Source organism: Zygosaccharomyces rouxii, assembly GCF_000026365.1.
Source record: "Zygosaccharomyces rouxii strain CBS732 chromosome C complete sequence".
NCBI classification, from domain to species: domain Eukaryota; kingdom Fungi; phylum Ascomycota; class Saccharomycetes; order Saccharomycetales; family Saccharomycetaceae; genus Zygosaccharomyces; species Zygosaccharomyces rouxii.
The window spans coordinates 758840-779975 of NC_012992.1; the positions used below are offsets into that span (position 1 = coordinate 758840).

The 21136-nt window shown below is 42.8% G+C and overlaps 8 protein-coding genes across 8 annotated transcripts; 4 read left to right on the forward strand and 4 right to left on the reverse strand.

The window, feature by feature from the left end:
- Window positions 1-171: 171 nt before the first annotated feature.
- On the reverse strand, window positions 172-1245 carry DUG3 (glutamine amidotransferase subunit DUG3; the record flags this gene model as incomplete). The annotated part of the gene is made up of 1 exon (XM_002496034.1): window positions 172-1245. One exon carries the CDS (start codon window positions 1243-1245, stop codon window positions 172-174), a length of 1074 nt encoding a protein of 357 aa, XP_002496079.1.
- A 129-nt stretch (window positions 1246-1374) lies between these two features.
- Window positions 1375-1888, reverse strand: DTD1 (D-tyrosyl-tRNA(Tyr) deacylase; the record flags this gene model as incomplete). The annotated part of the gene is made up of 2 exons (XM_002496035.1): window positions 1375-1762; window positions 1824-1888. 2 exons carry the CDS (start codon window positions 1886-1888, stop codon window positions 1375-1377), a joined length of 453 nt encoding a protein of 150 aa, XP_002496080.1.
- Window positions 1889-2078: 190 nt separating this feature from the next.
- On the reverse strand, window positions 2079-5204 carry CHS1 (chitin synthase I; the record flags this gene model as incomplete). Its single annotated transcript, XM_002496036.1, has 1 exon — window positions 2079-5204. One exon carries the CDS (start codon window positions 5202-5204, stop codon window positions 2079-2081), a length of 3126 nt encoding a protein of 1041 aa, XP_002496081.1.
- Window positions 5205-5564: 360 nt separating this feature from the next.
- Window positions 5565-7109, reverse strand: ZYRO0C10076g (uncharacterized protein; the record flags this gene model as incomplete). The annotated part of the gene is made up of 1 exon (XM_002496037.1): window positions 5565-7109. One exon carries the CDS (start codon window positions 7107-7109, stop codon window positions 5565-5567), a length of 1545 nt encoding a protein of 514 aa, XP_002496082.1.
- Window positions 7110-7290: 181 nt separating this feature from the next.
- Window positions 7291-9636, forward strand: CDC13 (telomere-binding protein CDC13; the record flags this gene model as incomplete). The annotated part of the gene is made up of 1 exon (XM_002496038.1): window positions 7291-9636. The coding sequence occupies one exon, from the start codon at window positions 7291-7293 to the stop codon at window positions 9634-9636; it is 2346 nt and encodes a 781-aa protein (XP_002496083.1).
- A 451-nt stretch (window positions 9637-10087) lies between these two features.
- On the forward strand, window positions 10088-15818 carry ZYRO0C10120g (uncharacterized protein; the record flags this gene model as incomplete). The annotated part of the gene is made up of 2 exons (XM_002496039.1): window positions 10088-10155; window positions 10226-15818. The coding sequence occupies 2 exons, from the start codon at window positions 10088-10090 to the stop codon at window positions 15816-15818; spliced, it is 5661 nt and encodes a 1886-aa protein (XP_002496084.1).
- Window positions 15819-16326: 508 nt separating this feature from the next.
- Window positions 16327-17034, forward strand: ZYRO0C10142g (uncharacterized protein; the record flags this gene model as incomplete). Its single annotated transcript, XM_002496040.1, has 1 exon — window positions 16327-17034. The coding sequence occupies one exon, from the start codon at window positions 16327-16329 to the stop codon at window positions 17032-17034; it is 708 nt and encodes a 235-aa protein (XP_002496085.1).
- A 1579-nt stretch (window positions 17035-18613) lies between these two features.
- On the forward strand, window positions 18614-20851 carry ZYRO0C10164g (RNA-binding protein; the record flags this gene model as incomplete). Its single annotated transcript, XM_002496041.1, has 1 exon — window positions 18614-20851. The coding sequence occupies one exon, from the start codon at window positions 18614-18616 to the stop codon at window positions 20849-20851; it is 2238 nt and encodes a 745-aa protein (XP_002496086.1).
- Window positions 20852-21136: the final 285 nt, after the last annotated feature.

Here is a 21136-nt window from a genome sequence, read left to right on the forward strand (position 1 = left end):
TTTCAAGAAGGAATTGACAAGCATCCAGGGGGATTTCTAGAATTTTTCGGGGTCAGGATGGCAATTGATTCGAACCTTCTTTTTTTTTTTTTTTAGCTCAATATATGTATGGTATGTATGGTTTCCTGGGGTCCTCTGGAAGCTTTGGCTTACATCTATACGTATATATCATTATGCCAGATGGGCCGCGGCTGACATTGGTCTTGATCTTCCCTCTCTTTCCAAGGGGGGCACATCTTTTTCCACCGCGTTTGCCAAGGGCACCGATCCCATCAGTCCTTTACTTTCTGCCAGAGCAGAGTTTCTCAAATAGAGTGGATCTTCTTGGTAGTACTCATCGATTATTGGGTGTAATAGAATCGTCTGGTTTTTTATCGTCAATATGCTATTCGTTGGTACCGCCGTCCAGTCACCTCTTTCAAAAGTCAAAGGTTCAGATGCAACCATAATCACATCTTGATTCCGGTCTAATCTTTCTACCCTGTATTCACCTGGTGACGATTCAACAAATCTTGATCCACAGCTAAAATGCAGAGATGCCGCCTCGTCTGTCTTGGATGTAATGTAGCGACTTACTACGACTGAGGATCCGTCTGTAACTGCGAAATTTAATAAAGACGGTTCCACTTGTTCTAGGTCTTTGCCAACTTCTTTAGTCCAATTCTTTATCATTTCAATTGTCCTTAACATTGCCTCTCGAAGTGCCGCATGTCCAAAATTTCCTTCTTCCTTAGCAGGGTCATATCCTAATTTCCTTAGAGTATCCAAAAATAGGGCAAATGCACATTCAGAATCTGTACTGCCTTTGAGGAAATTTAAATATTCATCATCAATGTGGTTCAAAAGAGTTCTTTTAATCTTGGCAAAGTTTGAAATACCACCGTTATGCATGAAGCACAACGAGTGGTAAGTAAATGGGTGGCAATTAGTTTCTGACAGTATACCATAAGTTGATGCCCTCACATGAGCAAATACAAGTTCAGATTTTGTCTTTTCTGCTAACGTTTCCAAATTTTGGTTATTCCATGCAGGCGTAATAGCTCTGAATAAGCAGGGACCGTCATCGTTTAATTCTTTATCTTGTGGATAGTATGCTACACCAAATCCATCACCATTAACAGGCCTCCTCCTATCTAACCTTAGTCTACTATCAAAGGACTGGTTGATGATTGAGTGTGCAGGTCTTGTTAAGAGATGTGAGAGACGTAGTGGCTCTTTACCCTTGAATATGAGAAATCTGCACATATTTGTTTTTTCGATTCACTTTCTTTTTAATGTTTTGTCTTGTTTAGACTATGTTTCGGCTAATTGTTTCTATCAACTTACTTCATCTTAAATACAGTACACATGACAAAAATTGTTGAAGCCACACAATCATTCCTTGGTGTCCAAGGTGATGGTCACTGGACCTTCATTAGTCAATGAACAACTCATCATGGCTCCGAATTCACCATCTTGAACCCTGTCTTGACCTAATCCATTACGTAACAATGTCAAGAAGTGATCGTAAAGTTCTTTAGCCAAATGTCCCTTCTGAGCCATGTGTAAATCTGGCTTAGTACCTTTTTTAGTTCTTGCCATCAGTGTGAATTGTGAAACTGATAAGATCTCCCCTCCAGCATCCTTGATGTTCCTCTTCCAAAGGAAATCCTTATCGTCACCAAATATTCTAATACTCAACACTTTATTTGACAACTTTTCTACATCCTCTAAAGTGTCCTCTGTCGAGATTCCTACAAGCAAGAAGTAACCATTCTTAATGCTGTACTTTCAGTTAGTATATAGTCAGGAGAGTTGTTCTCTTTAAGGCCAATGCTACTTACCTTGAAACTACTCGAGACTCCACCGTAACCGCAGCTTGCGATACTTTCTGTAAAACAATTCTCATCTTCGAATCTCTCTGATCTCCTATGCTCGAGGATTTTAGAGTTGCAACTGTTCGTTCTTACTACAGAGCGAATGTAAAAATGAATGCTAGTAAAGTTATACACCGATATATTCTATCCAGTTCCCCCAGGAAAAAAAAAAAAATAATAGTACAAGGTAATGCAATTGGTAAATCTGGTTTTCTTTTTTGGTTAACGGAACCTTAATTTTCTGAAAAACCTTGTCAACATGTAGAGTGAACAACCGATAAACCTTATGGCTGCTGAAAGGGCAACGATCCAAAGAATGATTGTGAAATATATTGTAGCCTTTTCAGTAATAACAGGTCTTTCATGTCCTTTTGCTGTATTATCAGTATCAGTAACTGGTTGATTCCTCATGGCTAAGTAATCAGAAATACCACCATATTCCATTACAGCGGCACACACACCGAAATTCGTCAGTAGCCATATGATAATGACCAAAGAACGAACTTTGGCGTAATAACTAGCCTTACGTTCTTCATCAGCAATTTCTCTACCACCGTCCTCATCTTCGTCACTACCTCTTGCCAAAATATTAATGTATTTGTCATAATTCGATTGAATCTCTTGACTAGAAATGGGGATCTCCATTTTGAAAGTACCATCTTCCTTAGCTTGAATCTTACCTAGAGGTTTAGCGGCAAAACCCTTAGTACCCCAGGACAAATCGTGCACATTACAGAAGGCGTAAATGTTCAGAACATTCACGTAAGATGGTGTCAACAGAATGTATTGGAAAAAACTCGTTAACATATGCCATGGTTGTAAGTAAATGATGGAGCTTGTCGCATAAAGACACACAGTAGATCCCAGGGAAATGACTAAATCTCTAAAGGCTTCCTCTGTAAGTAGACCAACAAATGATACTTTTTGACCAAGGATGTTTTCAAATGATTTAACACTCATCCAAATACTGCAAAAAATCATATAAGCCATAAGGACGGCAAAGAAAATGCAAGTGGCCAGATAAAACCATTCTGTTGTCTTCGGCTTGTTACCTAACGAAAGGATGAAAGTGGAAACGATACAAACACCGTAAAGCCAGTAGAAAACGACACATAAAATGTTGAAAACAGAATGGTAGGTTAATGCAATCGACATGGTCAAAATACGGAACACTAAGAAAAAAGAACTTAGTGAAAACCATGATAGAATCGTATTGAGAAACAAATAAACGAATTCAATGCTCAACATAAGTTTTCTCACAATGTTATGACCACTAGTCCAAATCCTGTAGAAATGGACAAACGAATAGACACTTGCAAAGAAGGATCCATTTAACCAACGTCTTCTCTGCAGGATAAATTCTGGAATACGCTCGGGAACATCTGTGGATGCTGATGAACTTCTACAATATTTGAGAATCCAATTAGCGCCTTTCTTAGTGACGACTTCAAAACATAAGATACGATCTTCAGCAAGGTACATGTTAGAAGAGAAGAAATTAAATTTTTTCTCATCCACTTTTTCACCATAGAAATATTTTTGTAATGGAACACCTTTCACCGCTTCATATCTGTATGCTGAGAAAGCACCCGGTAAAACTGTAATGAAACCAAAATCTGATTCTGTAGTCTTATCCAAAATGTTAGACATCTTATATTCAAAATTTTGTGATGCAACTAACGGATTAAGAAGTTTTCTATAATTTTTACCCAAATCTGCCTTAATCTCACCACATGCACCACCAACTTGTGGATTACGGAATTCTCTCCACAGATGATAGATAGCTTTTTTGCTGGGCATAGTACCTGCATCTAACAGTGTAACGACATTCGGTTGCAGAAGTTCAGCAAATCCTTCAAATGCCCATCTGTGAGAATTAATCTTTTGTTGGTTCATCTCCTTAAGACCAAACATCAGTTGCACTGGGACAGTATTAGCATTACTTTCCAATTGTACACCTTTGTCTGATACTTGTGTGATATTCATCATCGTCGTATGTTCATACACATGCATCTTTACCTTTTTATCATTAATTTCATCCTTGGCGAAACCATCTTGGAAACATCCTAGAGCACTCATTAATGCTAATGCCTTTTCATTTACTTTTGCACGACCATCTGATATGACACATACAACGATTTTTTTCCAAGCATCAGCCCCCCAGGTAGATGATTTCTTCTCACGAACCATGTGTCTGATATTGTCCATTACACCTTTCAAGGTATTTCCCAAAAGGAAATGATCTTCATTGTACATGGTAATCACAATCATTAATTCAGTTTCTCTTGGAACAATGTAGTTCAACTGCCTAACTGTGAAATTATTTTCTTCAATCTGGTCTGGTTCGCAAGTAACCGCTTGGTACCTCATAAACTTAAACTCATTAGAGACCTTTTCACTGCTAACTGAAGTGTACTGTCTTAACAGAGAAGCACTAATGGGGGAATCAAAGACAAAATTACCCTTCCACAGTTTAAATTTTCTCATCATAGTGGCAGATCTCTTTGGCAGTGCCCTCTCTGGTTCTTCACCATCTCCCGATGCATTATTTGAGGATGCTGTAGACAACGTTTGGAAATTCGTACTTTTATCCAACGTCTTCGTTTCATCGTAATCACCCAAATCCTTATGTTCACCACTACCACTCAAATCCTCCTCAACATCTAACAACTCTTCACCGGGAGAACTATAATTTGATTGCAGAGGAGAAAAACGCTGTGTATATGGATCAACCATCTCACCATTCCTACCTAGAAAAGTATTAATCTGATAATCATCACCACGTTGATCGATGTACCCATCCTCCAAATCTGTTCCATCTTCACTATCTCTCTTACGAACATTCATAGTCATTGGATCATCATTAAACACAAAACTCATATTGTCCTTGGCTGTTTGCTGCAAGATTGGTCTTTCGGATTGATCACCAACATCATCAACGCTGCTATTTGATCCCCTACTAGAACCACCGGGATTACCGTGTAGATTCCCATAGTAGTATTCTTCATCATCAAAATATTCACTTCCAGGATTAATATCAGCTTGGCCTGGGTGTAACTGAGAACTACCGATTATATCAGGTGTATGTTGAATAACGTTAATTGACGGTACATTTTGCTGGTCAGATGGTGTAGCCGGAGTATTACTGATAAATGCATCTGAATAAGAAGTGTTCACATGCAAATTTGGATCTGCCGGAAACGCATTGACAAATCCGCTGTATGTATCCATAGGAATATATTCACCCTCATCTTCAACATCCTGATCTCTTATAGAGGGTGGGTTCGTAACCAGCGGATCACGGTACCTCAGTTGCTCACCGTTGGGTCCATACTTCCGATAACTCATTGTTTTAAAGAAAAAATTGGCTTATTTGCCAGATGTTTCTCTTAATATCTCTCTTTTTAATTCTCTAATGGACTCACCACATCTAAAGTTTAAAAAATTTAAACAATACGTTCAAGACACTCACTTCTTTATACCTTTATAACATCAAACTTCCCCATGACGTCTGTTCTAAAATTATCTGCCCAGCATCGCTCGCCTTGTGGGCTTTGGAATATTTCGCGTTAGTGATCTGAATAGAAAAGAGTATAAAAATTCCAAATGGCTGGCTGATGAGGTACCAACCTGGTTTTAGAACGATACAAAAGAATGATAGATTGATCTTATGCAGTTTGTAACACAGTTGAGACGTAGAGCCATGAACTAGTTTCCCGTAGAAAGAATCAGGTTCCTGTAAAACGGATGATTTTGAATATCTTGGTCCTGATCTTGGATCTGATCCACGGGGATATTCCCACTCTCTAAGGCACGGAGTCTGTTTCTTGCCTGTGTGAACACGTAGTTACGCTTCAATTTATCCACTACGTTTTCTTGCAAGCCGCATGGTCTTTCTGCAATGCGTGTAGCATTGATTAACATGGTCTTTGCATTCTTTAAAAGTATTTGACAAGTCTTGTCATCAGCATCGCCGTTATTGTTGTTGCCATTGTTGTTTGAGCTCCTTCTGATCCAATATCTAGTTAGTTCGTTATCGGAGGAGTCTATGTAGATATCACACAGGTGGAAAGTAATTCTACTGAGTTCATCTCCAGTAGGGTTCAATGAAACCTTACTTCTCAAATGTGTAAATTGTCTGCGGGCTTCTTCTAACACTTTGTTGAGCAAGGTGCATAGTGACCACTGCAATGTAGCATCAGCTGTTGGATCAAGACATCCAACGACAAATTGTAAAAGATCTACTTGTGCTAGTAACACTTCAGATGTTCTTGGTGACACAGATAGGATGTATTGCTCAAGGGCAGGAACTCCATCATTGATTAGCTTCAACGCATCAATAACCATGCCGGAAATGTCAGCCTGTGATAGATCTAAACCCAGCGAATCCACACTTGAACGAATATCAGTCAGCTGGTGCCAAAATTTTGATGAGACATCTTCAAGGAAATTAACTTGAACCGGATTCAAACGGCTTTCACCCTGGCGAGAATCTACACAAATTTCTACCAGTGTTTGGACGCATTTAAACCCATTACTTAAAATCTCCGCGATCGTCTCGTAATTAACTTGATCTGCTACTTCCACCCTTTGAGAACCGTCAGCGTCATCATCGTCATTAGTCTGGGTCACTACACCGCTGCCATCTCTCTTGTTTGGTGGTACCTCTTCTCTTGGTGCAGATCCCGGTAACTGGTCATTGTTAGGTTGATCAGATGTAAATTGTAATTTTTGCATAACGGTTTGTACCAAGGATTGGGTCAATTCTAGGTATTTAGTCGTCAATTGTATAACGTCCTCACCCACTAAGTTGTAGGTATCTGCTGATTCCAAAAGACTCAAGTAACAGGTTAGCATATTGAAATGGAAATCCCAAGTGGTTTCTTGTTGGAAACGTTGTTGAACCGCTTGGAATCTCTGGACAATTTCCGGTAAACTGAGGATCAAATTGGAAATTCCTGGTAAATCATCAAGTTTGATGTACTGTAAAACGTTGATGTATCCGTTGTTGGCCACATATTCAGTATAAACCTGTAAGAAAAGCCTAGTCTCGTTGTATAAAATATTATAACTACCGGTAGAGGACCCTTCAGGAGCCTGTAGAGCCCTTTCATAACATTCAAGCGCTTGCAGGTAAAATCTTAAAGTCTTTTTAATATCCGAAAGAATCCAACGTTCTGCCTGTTCCTCATACTCAGTAGCTTCAATATACCAATCCTCTTGAGTCACAGAAATAACTTTTTTCTTTGCCATTGTTTTTACCTTGGTTTCCTCTGACAAGATTTATCAAATTGAAGATGAGATTGATTGACAATTGTACTTAAACTACCTTTAACTACGCGCGAGAAGAAGGGCTAACGCCAAACTGACCAAAACGCACCGAACCCCATTGTCCTATCGAATCAATTAAGCAGTCGACCTACCAAGCAAGAGGATGAGTTCAAGTTGTCTTTATGTGGACTCCCCTGCTCAAATCGGTGAAATTGTTGGGAATTGTGGATGTGTAAGGTTCGTTTCACTACTTACATCGGTTGAATCTAGGAATGAGTTCTACTGTTTAGAAATGAACAATTTTGCAATGGGGACACCAACTTCAATACCATATCGACCTATACTACCGAAGAGGCATGCTGACAGTGCTAGGTCGGCAAAGATGGTAATTGAATTGATATGCAATTGGTACAATCTCGATATACCAGAACTACAAAATGGTATCACTTTTATTAAGAATAGGATTCATACTCAATGTCTTTGTTTTTTAGAGTGTAAAGTCCTTTACATGGCTACCCCTTCTGAATCAAGTCAAAATCAACCGTTCGAGGACCCTTATTTGGGGTATTTGGAAAGTGTTAAACCATTATCTTTCACTCAAGCTCAAGAGCTGGCTCTTGAAGCATCAACAGACGTGGGGAAAACCATTCGTAGTATCCTTCAAAATTTACAACTCATGCACCAAAACGGTTCCATCGGTTTTAATTCGAATTTAATCCAACAACAACAACAACAACAACAACAACAACAACAACAACAACAACAACTACTACTACTACAAGAACAATCCGAGCCTAAACAAGTTTCACAGTCAACGCAACAATCAAGTATCTCATCTCAATCCGAAAACAATCATTCTAGGACATCAACCTCAAATGGTTCCCACTATCAAAATAGTTTCAGAAGTATAAATTCTGGGAGTAACAATACTCCTACAACACTTGCCTCTACAAATCCGATATTTCCGGGAAATAGATTGATTACAGTCGAATCTCAACTCGATTTTAATTCTATCAATACGCAGAATGATGAGTTATATGAAGTAGAATTAGAACCAACACCAGAACCTAAACGTAAAGAAATAATAAGGACAGTTTCTTCACCAATGGGCAAATCATCATCTTTCCTAGAATCAGGTCCATCTCCACCTAAGCGGCTAAAGAGATCAAGAACAAGAATCGATCCAGCAATTCTCAACGCAGAAGAAAGCGATATTTTTGAGCTCAAGGGAAGATTCATCGCAGTGCATCCTTTGGAAAATTTGATATATTTTCTTCCAGAAGGAATTGAAACACCTTCTCACCTATCTCCTGGAATCAATTGCATTGAAATATCATCTGAGGCTATGCCACTAGAAAAAGAATATACTATCGAGATCGAAAGAGTGGAAAAACCACTCTTCGATGACAAGTTTACTCTACAATGGATTCTTAAGTCACCGGAACCGGAATCAGAACCACCAAGCGGAAGGACTAGAGATCAGCTCATCTGGTTTAAAGATCTAAAAAAGCAAGATGAACATTATGTGAGAATGATAGCACTATTGGTATCTTCGGACCCCAAACAAAAAGGCAAATTCGCTTCAGTAATATTTACAGATTTCACCAAAAATTCTGTAAGACAATATCCTTTATTTGATAAATTTGTGGTCCACTACGAAAAAAAGCTAGATGAGGATGAAGGAATAAGAACCTTAATGTATCTTGATCGTTATCGTGAATTTGGTAAAAAGATTCAAAATGTCTATAACAAAACACTCGATCAAACCTACGCTCCAGACACTATAAACCATAGTGCTTCCCGAATCGTATGTGTCTTGACACTCAAAACTAAAATGTATCGCGGGTCACTAAATGCCGTCGCCTATGGGTATGAGCCAATTCATGCCGGTATGACGTTGACTTTAGAAGAACGTAGACACCTTTTCCAACTCTATCAAAAAGCCATCGATACTCGCAATGTACACTTGCTTGGTGATAGAATATCACCCTTCCATGTCCCTAGTATCAACGCCGACATTTCAGACTATACTATTAAACATTGCAGCAATCTAGAAGAACTTGAAAAAGCCACCGACGATTTTCTGGAGACGAACTCGTCATCACAAATTTCGTCATCACTTCAATTCGATCAAGAGTGCTTTTCGATCAATGCCAAAATTCTATACTTTTTCACCAATGACAATCCAATCAACCATTGGTCCTTACTAGTCGCAATCGAGGATAACAGTACCAAGACAAACGTCATTTCGGGTGACCATCGGTTCGTGGACCCTAGAAGCATTCTACGCATAGAAATTTTCGGCAAAGAAAACTTAGAATACTTCACAGCCAGTCAATTATCTAAAACTGATAGCATCCTACAACAATTGGATCAGTACCGGGGTAGAACATGTAAACTACGGGTAAAAAGGGGCTACATTACACTAAGATCGCAGATCGCATTACTTGTATGGTGTCCCATTGAACTAACTCTCGAAGAATTAGAAGTAAAGCTGGAAGAAAGTTAGCTAGTTAACCAGCTAACCCAAACAAGTCTTTCAGACGCATGGACAGACATGAACCGCCATGAAAAAGGAGCTATTCGGACTTTAGAGGGATTACGTTGCTATATAGAAGCAATGACGAGAGACTCGATTCCAGACAAGTTGACTTTTTTTGTTAGCGCCACACGTCCTTCCTAGAGTGTGCATACTAATGCCAAAGCCATTCTACAATACTATGATGGTCTCTGTGAATGAGATTTCTTGCTAAGCCGTAATTCAGTAGAAGTAGTAGTACAGACAACGAGTGACCCCTTGTTTCTTGGCTGAGCATCGATACTCCCACATTGTCGTTCGTTGTTCGCTTTTTTCGTATTTTACGCCTACTCCTTGTGCCAATAGGTGTTGCTAAGCTGCTAACTCTCCCCTAGGGGTGTAGCAAAGAACAAAAGGCGGGTTGTGATATAAAGAAGATGAAATGTTGAAGCTTACCGCTCTCAAGAAATCGATTTCCAACACACCAACAGACGTCATGATATTCAAGAAGTATGTATTGAAGAACATTGTATGGGAAGGATTGTCTTTGTTTAGCGATACTAACACATTGATACTGTAGTAAGTTTAAGAAGCCAGACGCAGACGCCCTCAAAAACGAGGCATCTGATGCGGCAAAGGATGCCAAAAAGGATCCTCAACAGACTCTTGATCAGGCAAAGGATCTTTCCAAGAAGAATCCTCTAGGTAAGAATGCTGCTGACGGTGGCAGCGGCGCTGATGGTGCTGCCGCTGAAGGTTTTGAAGATGAAGCAGTCGGTGCCGCTGGTGGTGCTACTTCCCCCCAGGTAGCTCGTGGTGGCAGCAGACGCACGGCACCCGCCCAGGATGTTGGAGATAACTACGATTACGATCGCGATTACGATCGCGGCTACAGAGACGGTGTTGCCCGTGCAGGCAGAGATATGAACGCTGGCACTGGCGGCCACGCTGAGGACACAACTCAACAGCACGGCGGTCAACCACAACAAATGGCGGCTTCCCCCCGTCGCCAAGGCTCTGCTCGTCAAGCACAGACGGATCGTCATCAACATCATGATGGACACGGTTTCTCCACAGCAGGATTGGCAGGAGCAGAAGGAGGAGTAGGAGATCCTGAAGACGAATTTGAGACCTCCCCTGAACACTCAGAATACGTTCCAGCATCTCAGTACGGTACCCCTGCTTCCCCCCGTAGAAACGCCCCCGCAGGGGCTCCAACAGGTGCCTATGATCCAGCGGAAGGTGAATACGTTTCTGGTACAGGAGCAACTCATTCCCCCAAGAAAACTCCATCAGGAGCCTACAGACCTGCTCAGACCACTACATCTGGAGTACCCTCTAGAAGTGCATCCAGGAAGAAGAGCGCCGAGGACGGTGGTGTTGCTGGTGGTGGTGCCACTAGCGGAGCCGGAGGCTACGGTTATGACTATCCAGATTACCAAGATCGTAGCGAATGGGATAGGCGACACAGTAAAAAGGGATTTTCCATGCCATTTAGAAGACATCACGAAGCTCCGGAGGGAGAGGCCGAGGAGATCGGTGGAGCAACCGGTGCGGGTGCAGGTGCAGGTGCAGGTGCAGTAGGTGGTGGAAGATCTGCCCAAGCTCCAGCCAGAGCAGGCTCCAGAGGTCGTGGTACAGCACCTACTGGTGGCGCTGCGGGTAAGGATAGTGCTGCAGTTGCTGGTGCTGGCGCCGCTGTGCAAAGAGCTGGCGGTACTTCTGGCGGTGGCGGTGTAGGTGCAGGCACAGGCACAGGCACAGGCCTTGGTACTGGTACTGGTACTGGTACGGAAGCAGGCACTGGGGCCGCCGATGCGTCCGGTGGCGGCGGTACAAGTAAGGTTAGTGGATTTTCCTCCAAGCTCAAAGGTTTAGTTAGTAACAAACATGTCCAGGGCAAAGCGAGCGATTTGACGAGTAAGGCAGGCATTCCAAAGAATGTCAAGGAAATTCCCGGGGTCAAGAGCGGCATCGGTAAAGTTGCTGACACTGCTGGTATTCCAGGTGGTGCAACCGGTGCAGGCTATGCCGTTTCCGGTGCAGGAGCAGCACTAGGTAGTGGATTAAGTAAGAAGGTTGGTGGTAAGAAAGGTTCTACAACTGGTAGCGGTGAAGGTTATGAAGGTGATGGTGCTGGTGGTTATACAGGTGGCACCGACGCTGGTGAGCGCGGCTACGGTACTGGTGGTGCTGGTGAGCGCGGTTATGGCACTGGTGAGCGTGGTTACGATACTGGTGAACATGACTACGGCACTGGTCAACGCGGTTACGGCACTGGTGAGCGTGGTTATGGTGCTGGTGAGCGTGGTTACGATACTGGTGAACATGACTACGGCACTGGTGAGCGTGGTTATGGTGCTGGTGAGCATGGTTACGATACTGGTGAACATGACTACGGCGCTGGTCAACGCGGTTATGGCACTGGTGAGCGTGGTTACGATACTGGTGAACATGACTACGGCGCTGGTCAACGCGGTTATGGCACTGGTGAGCGTGGTTACGATACTGGTGAACATGACTACGGCACTGGTCAACGCGGTTATGGCACCGGTGAGCGCGGTTACGGCACTGGTGGATATGGCGTCTCTAGTCCTAAGTATAGTGGTCAAGGAGTTAGAGATGCTGATAACCTGGTTACTTCTCCTTCTGGTAAGTCTTTTGACTACGATCGAATTGATGGTGAATACCCAGAGGGAAGCCATCGTTACTCCCATCGTGGGCCAGCTACTGCGACTTCTGCCTCTAAGAGAAGTCCAAGCTCCGGAGAACACAATGAATCTCGTACTGCTAGTCATGGTCATAGTTACGACGAAAATTATCAAGGTGGTTACGAGGCCGGTTATTTGGCAGGAAGACGAGGTGAGGTGCCACAAGGTGTTGCTTCTCCTGCCCGCGATACAACTTCTCGCGGTGGTGCCGCTACTACCTCCCCTCGTGGGGCCGGTGGTAACGTTCCTCATGGTGCTGGTACAACCTCTTCTCGCGGAGCTGATACTACCTCACCACGTAGAACGGCTTCTTCAAAGGACTACTCCCGTGGTGCTACCGGCTTGACGGGTGCAGCCGGTGCAGGTGCAGCTTCCGCTGATGGTGGTATTGGCCATGGTAAGGGTTACGGCGCAGAAACTGATCCCGCAGGAGGATTCTCGAGAACCGCCGGATTGGCTGATGATTCTCCAACGGGTCCCTCAGATAACATCCCTGACTCAGGTCCATCTGGAGGTGGTTATCATTACGGTAATCGTGATACTGGTGCCGCCTCCGATAGCGCTGTGGGTGCAGGTGCTGGTGCCCACAAGGCAGGTGCTGGTTCCGAATCCAAGACCAATCCTTTCAAGCAAGATAAGCCAGGTAACGATTTGGAATATGACGGAACTGGTGCTGAAAGGTATGGTGCACATGACCCTAGTTATTCTCCCGAGGGTGACCGTAGCGGTGGTAATTTAGGCGGTACAGAAGCTTATGGTTACGGTAGGGGTTCATATCCTGCTGATAAATTTGCCGATGATGGTTTCGGTTCTGGAGGCGCCGATAGAGGTGCAGGTAAGCGCAGTGCCAAGCCTTCTGGTTATGGCCATGGCGATGTCTCCCACGCTGGTGGTCCCTACACCGGTGCAAACAGACAAACTGGTACAGGAAAGCAGTTTAACCGTGATGCAGCTGGGTACGGAAAGTCTCCAGCAAGTGCTGTGGGACCAGGTTCTGAGGAATATCCTGAGGATTATGATGATGTTCGTAACCCTGGTGCTGATGAGTTAGGCACTAGGAGAGGCGGTGGTAGCAAGGGCACAACTGATCGCGGAGCTACTGGCGGTGGCCTAAGTGGCCTAGCTGCCGGTGGTGCCGGAGCGACAGCCGCTGGTGGTTTCGGCGGTGCCGATGCTAGTAAAGGAGCCAGCGGCGGTGGCCTAGGCGGTGGTATCTCGAAAGTTTCCGACAAGGCTGGTGGTCCCGAGAAGATCAAGGGCTCCTTAGACAAAGCTGCTAACTCCAAAGCAGGTGGAATCACCAAGAGTAAGGCGGGTGATTTGGCAAAGAGTAAGTTAGGCGAAGGTAAAGCAGGTGAACTAGCAGGTAAGGCTAAGGGCGTCCCCGGTGCTAATGATGCCGCAAGTAAAGCTCAAGGTGCTGTGGGCAAAGGAATTAGCTCTAAATTTGGTGGCGGAAGTGGCGGAGGTGCCACAGGTGCCGCAGGAGCCCTTGGTGCTGGCGGTGCTCTAGCTGGTGCTGCAGGAGGCCAGAAAGGTGCTGACCAGGGTGATACTCCCGCTGGCCACGATGGCGGAGACTACAGAGGGTATGGTTATGACCAAGGTGTATCACGTGGTGGTGCCGGTGGTGGCGCTTACGATGACGAGTTTGACACTGGCCATTATGGAGATCACACCGGTGGCGGTGCTGCTCGTCGTACTGGTGCTGGTACTGGTTATGATGGCTACGATACGGGCAACTACGGCGGCACAGCTTCCGGGACAAGAGGCTCTGATGGTTATGATGAAGGTTACCAGTCTGGTATGCGTGATGTACGTCGTGGTGATAGCGTTCGGAAGCCTGCACATGATGATGCAGCTGGCTATGCTCCAAAAAGTAGTGATCGTTCTTATGGTCGCACTCCAGAACAAGATCGTTATCCGGCAGATACCTATGGTGGTGGAGGCTATGGTCAAAATCCCAACCAAGGCGGCGGTGACTACGGTCGTGGCGCGGTCCCTCAGGAATATCCTCCAGATTACATGGTTGGTTCCGAGGGAGGAACCAACCGTCGTCTTAGGCAGGGTCTCGGAGGAGAAGGAGAAGACCAGAAGAAAGAGCAATTGGGGGTATCAGATGGAGATCAGGTCCCCACCTCCCAGGAAGTTGGTGATCAGAGAGGGGATGGTTTCGCTAGGGAAGCTTCTGCTGATAGCAGCGCTTATTATGACAGTAGTGAGACTGTTCGAGGTTCAAAGGAGCAAGCGCCTACAACTACAGAAAAGCCAACCAAGGGGGGGTCTATTAGCAAGACTAAGCAACCTGCTATGAGAGGACCAGTTGATGCGAAGAAACAGGATACTAGTATTCCAAGATTAGGATTCCAGGGATTGTTCAGCCGTAAAAAATCTGTCGGTGGTACTTCTGGTGGTGAAGAAGCTGCACCAGCTTCAACTTCTAAAAGAGGTAGCTTCGTAAGGCGGTTGAGTCTGTCCAGAAAGAAATCAGCTGATCAGGAGCCTTTGGATGAACCATTTAATCCGGAGACTGAGAATAATGAGCCGGTGACGAGAACAAAGAGTGATAAGTTAGCTGGGGCTGCTGCTTCGCCTCCAAGTACCAAGAAGAACATGGAACCTAGCAGTCCAAGATCTAGGGAATCAGCAGGCTCCAACATCAAAGGAAGTCCACGTGGTGAAAAACAGGCTGCCACCTCCCAGCCAAGGGGGGCTACTGGCGGGGGCGTTGGCCCTGTCTCTTCCTCAGGTGAGCCAACCACAGGAGAAGGTAAGAGATTTGCTGAGACTTTTGGTAATATGCCAAGTTTGGTCGACTCAAGAGTTCCTACTTACGGTTGGGGTACGTACTCTGAAGGTCCACCAACAGGACCAGCCGATTCTGCAGGAGGCGTTGGGTCCGGGAAGGGCGGAAATCCACCTGTGCAAGGTACTGCCAAACCTGATAACCTGCCTGTCATGTCCAAGGATCCAACTTCACCTAAGTATGGTGGTGCGGATGGTGCTGCAACTAAGGTAAAGAAATCAAGCTCTTATCCACAACGTAATCCAGATGAAGATGTGTTCTACGGAAATGAAGGCATGGAAAGAGAAGGTGAGGATAATTATGTGACTTCTCGTAAACCTACTCATGGTAAGAACGTCTCTGTGGGGTCTCATGAAATGAATAATGATGCCGCTGCTGATGCTACTTATGGTGAAAGGGGCTACTACAACAGGTCTAGGACTGCACCAGGTCTCAGAGAAGAAGAGGAACCAACATCTATTTATGGCGATGAGGAAGGTGGTTATAACATCAATGAAGCTTCAAAGGTGCCAAGGGGGGGCCCTGACGAGGCTGAAGAGGTAGCTCAAGGTGCAAAGAAAACTGCTGATGCCGGAAAGGGGGAACCCGGCATCTTCGAGAAGATCAAAAACACAATCATGCCGGGTAGTCACGAGGACGCTGGTACAGCTGCTTGAGGTAAATCTTCTACTAGTTTCTTCTACTTTTTGCCTTCCTTTTACTGTTTACTGATTGATTGACCACTACGTTATTCTCCTATCACTGTTATCATTTCTTTTATTATTTTTTTATTTTTTTATTCTTTTCTACTTTTTAATGGATTTTTTCAAATTTTTAATATGATGATTGCTACTATCGAATTGATTGACTAAATAATTGAGTGATACACGTTAGTAACTCTACCAGCTGATTTATTACGTTGTCTAGCTTCCCGTAGTATTATTCTCTACTCTTGCTCATGATTTATGATTTACATTTGTTGTGAGATGAGACGACATGTTTTACACTTTGTCGCAACTAAGGGCGGGGTGACCCTAGGAGATAGCCGCCGACGGGCTTGGCGCCACCGGGACGAAGTATAAAAGGGGATAACGTGAAGAAGAGATATCTTTTCTTTCTCCACACAACATTGTTTGATCATAGTATAAATCAAGAATAATAAAGAAAATTAAACAGCAGTATCAGATGAAAATGGGCGATACAAAGAATTCTAATAACAGTGTCAGTTCTTATAAGAACGGTGGCAAGAAAAATGGTAATGTTGACAAGACAAAGATGGGCGGCAAAAATGAAAGCACTAAAAATAGGTCTGATACTAACAGCAACAGCAGTAGTAATAAAAATCTTAAGAATAAAACTGGAAGGAAGAGTGTAAACAACGGTGTTACTTCCAAAAATTCAGGCACCAAGTCTCCAAAGCAAGAAGTTCAAACTGAAACCATGAGGTCTGCCAACAACAACAACAACAACAGGGGCAATAGATCCAAAATGGTTGATAGTACTACACAGACATCTACTCCTCTTAGACTTCATCTCGATGGCATGTTTCATGATACCGCTGGCGGCTACCAAAGACCTAGCCTCAACTCAGTTGAGAGTGAATGTACTGAGGATGAAGAAGATGATGAGCTGGTAAGTGAACTCGGTGCTCCCTCTTCACCGTTATCGTCACACAGATCGAGTGCACGCGCATCATTTAGTAACAAGGAACTCGGTTATGGTTACAATTTTAAATTCGAATGGGCGCAAAGTTTGAAAACACAACAGATTTTAGTACCCACAGAATTGAAACCTAGATGCTTCCAAGACTTGGAAAACTCCCATGAGCACAAATTGTTAAGATTAACAGATCAATTGAATGAGCTCATGACCACCACTCAAGACAATCAGTAATTAGTATTATTAAAAGTAGTATGGAGGTACAGCAATTGGATTGGGAAGATTAAGTTAAAAAAAAAGAAAATGTATCTGAAAACGACTTTTATGGTTTATTCAAGAATTACAATTACAATTACACTTTAAACTTTTTCTGTTTTGTTTTGCGTATTTCATTCTTTGCTCTTTTTCATTTAATCTGCTGCGACAGCCAACGCACGAGGGTTCCGCACTTTGAATGATTGACGCAGCCATTTTGAAACCAGCCTTATCTTTTTTTTTTTTTTTTTTTTTTTTTTTTTTTTTTCTTTCTTCCGGACAAGACTAGAGTGAATCAGCGAGAGCAGTACCCAACAAGTAGGGATGCTGTTACCCTAATTTGCTAATTGTTAGCTAATTGAAGGAATTAGAGGTAACAGCTAACACAGAATGCACGCATAATTTGGTAAGATGGATGCGTATCTCAAGAAACCGTAGCTAACCCTATTGTCCCAAGATTCGGCATACTGGGTTTTTCAAGAAGTTTAAGCTTGTATCTACTCAACTTGTGGGGCTAATTGATCTTCGCACACATTCGCGGTAATAAACGAACAAGAAAAAAAAGGAATTATTATTTCCTAGACATTTGAAAATGCCAGCCATTTTAAATTCTGAAGTACAACGTCGAGTCGTTCGTTCTATTGTTTTATTTTCCGTCCTTTTTTCCGTTTCCCGCTGACCTTTTTTCATCATCATTAATTATCGCTACTTGTACTCTGCTTTTACTACTGCTGCTATCATTTTCACAATCCCTCAAGTGTGCCACATTTCACACCACCCCAGTTTGAGTTACACACACATTAAATTCCTATTGTTGTCAAGAAATTAAGCAAAAAGGCTTAGTGGTTTTAATTTATTTTATTACTTTACACTTTTCTTCTTTCTTCTGCTAGTCATATCCCAATTGATCTTGTCACAAATTCTGGTTATTTTTCTGTCAGACAAATAGGTTTATTTCCATATTCTTGAAATCTGTATCATCCGTGTATCGGTGTGTGCTGTATCATTCCCATAAAAAAAAAGTTCAAGAACCCGTGAACGGAAAGGAAAGGGGAAAGAAAAAAACGAAAACAAGAACGAAAACAAGAACAAAACTCTTCCAACACAAACATAGTTATTATTACAAGAGAAAACGGACAAGAGAAAAAGGATTTTCAATCATCGAAGGATAGATACCAAGAAGTTCAAGTGGCGTTCAACGCATATCATTACACGAGAAATCTTTGTTGTTTTTATTTTCATCTTTTCTTTCCTTCCTATCATTATTAATTAGTTTTTGTTTTTAATAACACGGTTTGTTTCCCGTTATTTGAATATCAGCTACCTAGAAAAGTGGCAAATAAGTCGAGACACACCATTTGCATATTGTATTATCTGGCACTGATACAGTGACTATCGAAATTGTAACAAAAGAATAAGAACCATAAACGGAGAGGTAGAAGAACAATAACAGTAATTGTAAGTAGTTGGTGGTTTTCCCGAGAGATAGATTAACAATCACGTATTTGCATTATTTCATTAGGATTGCTTTAATTGTTTATTATAAAGAAAGTGCTGTATGCCACTCATACAAGATAGCCAACTAATGGATAGTTCAAGCTTTTTTGTTCAGGGGCCATTCAATGGAAGTTCGGATAACCTTTCAGTGGGTACATCTACGAACGTTTCCCCCAGCCATCAAGCAACACTTCATTTGAATCACTCAAATAGCGACACAAGCATACATCAACCAAGTGGGGGAGGTATAGGAAGTGGTGGGTCAGGTCTCCATCATTCTTTTAATAATAGTAATAATTCTACTGCAGGTGGTAGTGGTGGTGTTGCTTCCAACGGCAATGAAAAAACGTCACCTTTGCATTTGTCATCCATGCTTCATAGTTTTTCCATGGGTAGTGGACTCAATACTTCTTCAATGTCTCAACAACATCAAGATTTGCATTCGTCATCTTTCAATCAAGGAGCTGGCTCTTATCTCCTGAAAATGAAAAATTTACCTCAAGATATTACATTAAGAGAAACTTATGCCATTTTTGCCCTAGCAGATGGAGTTGTAAATGTTGAACTAATCAAAGAACCAAAATTCTCTAATTCCGCAGATGATTACGAGTTTTCAATTTTAGCTAAATTTGGCTCATTACCATTAGCCACCCATTATGCATCAATATTGAGTTCCAAATCAGATATCTTTGGACCAAGTTATCCATTTACTTCTTACATCGAAGTCATAGATGAATTAGCTAATCAACAGGTTTCATTCCAAAGACCGAAATTCAATCTATCTCAACCAAATTACCAGCTTTCCAGCTCTACTTTACCCCCCACTCCCGTGGCTTCTGTACCATCAGCAAATGCTCAACAACAACCTCAGCAACAACAACAAGCTTCTCCAATTTCATCTTCTGGACCTGGTAGTAGACCTAGTCTCATGCAAACGCGTCTCAGGTTTTCATTTAGTGATCCCTTTTCTTCAGATCCTCTAGGTGGGGTCGGTACACCTACTAGTACAGATGCACAGAGTCAACAACAACAACAACAACAACAACAACAGCAGCAGCAGCAACAACAGCAGCAGCAGCAACAACAACATAATCATCAACAACAGCAACAGCAACAGCAACAACAACAGCCTCAGAGTGGATCTACTATAAGTCATTCGCGTTCACATCAAGAATCTACACCATCTCAATCTAGAGATGTGGGTAAATCTTTTTTACTCATGGATAATGATGACATCAATGATACAATTTGGGGTGGCAATGGTATTCCCAGTAGCATGAATGGATTTTCTACCACGCCTCAACCTTCTACGCCCATTTTAGATTGGGGAACTGGCGGTAGAAAGCCAAGTTCTTTTTTCCTACCGCAAACGACAAATTCGGCAGCTCCTACTCAATCAACTCCAACTGTAGACATTCCAACAACTTCGTCGCAAGGTATTCCTATCTCTACTCCAACCGGATCTTCCATCCCACCTTTCAATTTGTTGGGTAAGATTCCATCAGCGGGTTCCTCAAATTTACCCAATGTCATGGGCGGTTCTAGTGATCTTGGAATAGCGTCAAGGAAAAGCCAAACTTTTGTTCCAGGTGCTAAACAACAAGGACCGCAACCCGCACCTCCAACCTCATCACAGCCCCAAGTACAAGATACATCACTGTCGACTCCGGCAGTATCTGCAACTGCCGGAACTACTACTGCTTCATTAGATCCTACTCAAAAGATTCCCCAGGGCAGATCAGGTGGAGCTAGGAGTACACAGTCGAGCACAGGTGCTCAGAAGAGTAGCTTATCTTCGTCCTCGTCCTCAAGCAATGTGGCTGGTTCTGGTACCATTTCTCAAGCCGATTTGTCTCTTTTGGCAAGAGTTCCACCACCTGCAAATCCAGCTGATCAAAACCCACCTTGCAATACTTTATATGTGGGTAATTTACCACCGGATGCTACTGAACAAGAATTAAGACAGCTATTTTCTGGTCAACAAGGATTTAGAAGGTTATCCTTCAGGAATAAGAATAGTAATGGTAATGGCCATGGTCCTATGTGCTTTGTAGAGTTTGAGGATGTCAGCTTTGCAACTAGAGCTCTTGCTGAATTGTACGGTAGTCAGCTGCCTCGTGCAAGTGCTAGCAACAAAGGTGGTATAAGATTGAGTTTTTCCAAGAATCCATTAGGTGTAAGAGGTCCCAACAACAGAAGGGGAGGAAGTAGTACTGCAATAAATGGCCAAGGTTCGAGCGGTAATTCTGCACAATCATTTACCAATTATGGCTACTCGAGTGGATACACTAAGACCTAATGCTCATTTTGTTAAAGTGGGTTCAATTGTTTTATTTTTTTTCCATTTTTCACTTCCGGATAGCCATTGAACAGCGTTCTTCTATTTTTCTACCTTATTTCAATTCTCCCCTATTACTTTGACTCACCATACCCTTCCTGCACTTGCAATGCTTTCTTTTTTTTTTTTTTTTTTTTAAGACTTTTCTGATGTGGTCCGTTTGTGTTTTATCTCTTTCCTATCATAAATTGCATATCTCTCCCCATTTGTCCTCTTTCAATGTTATTATTGTTGCTCCCATTATCT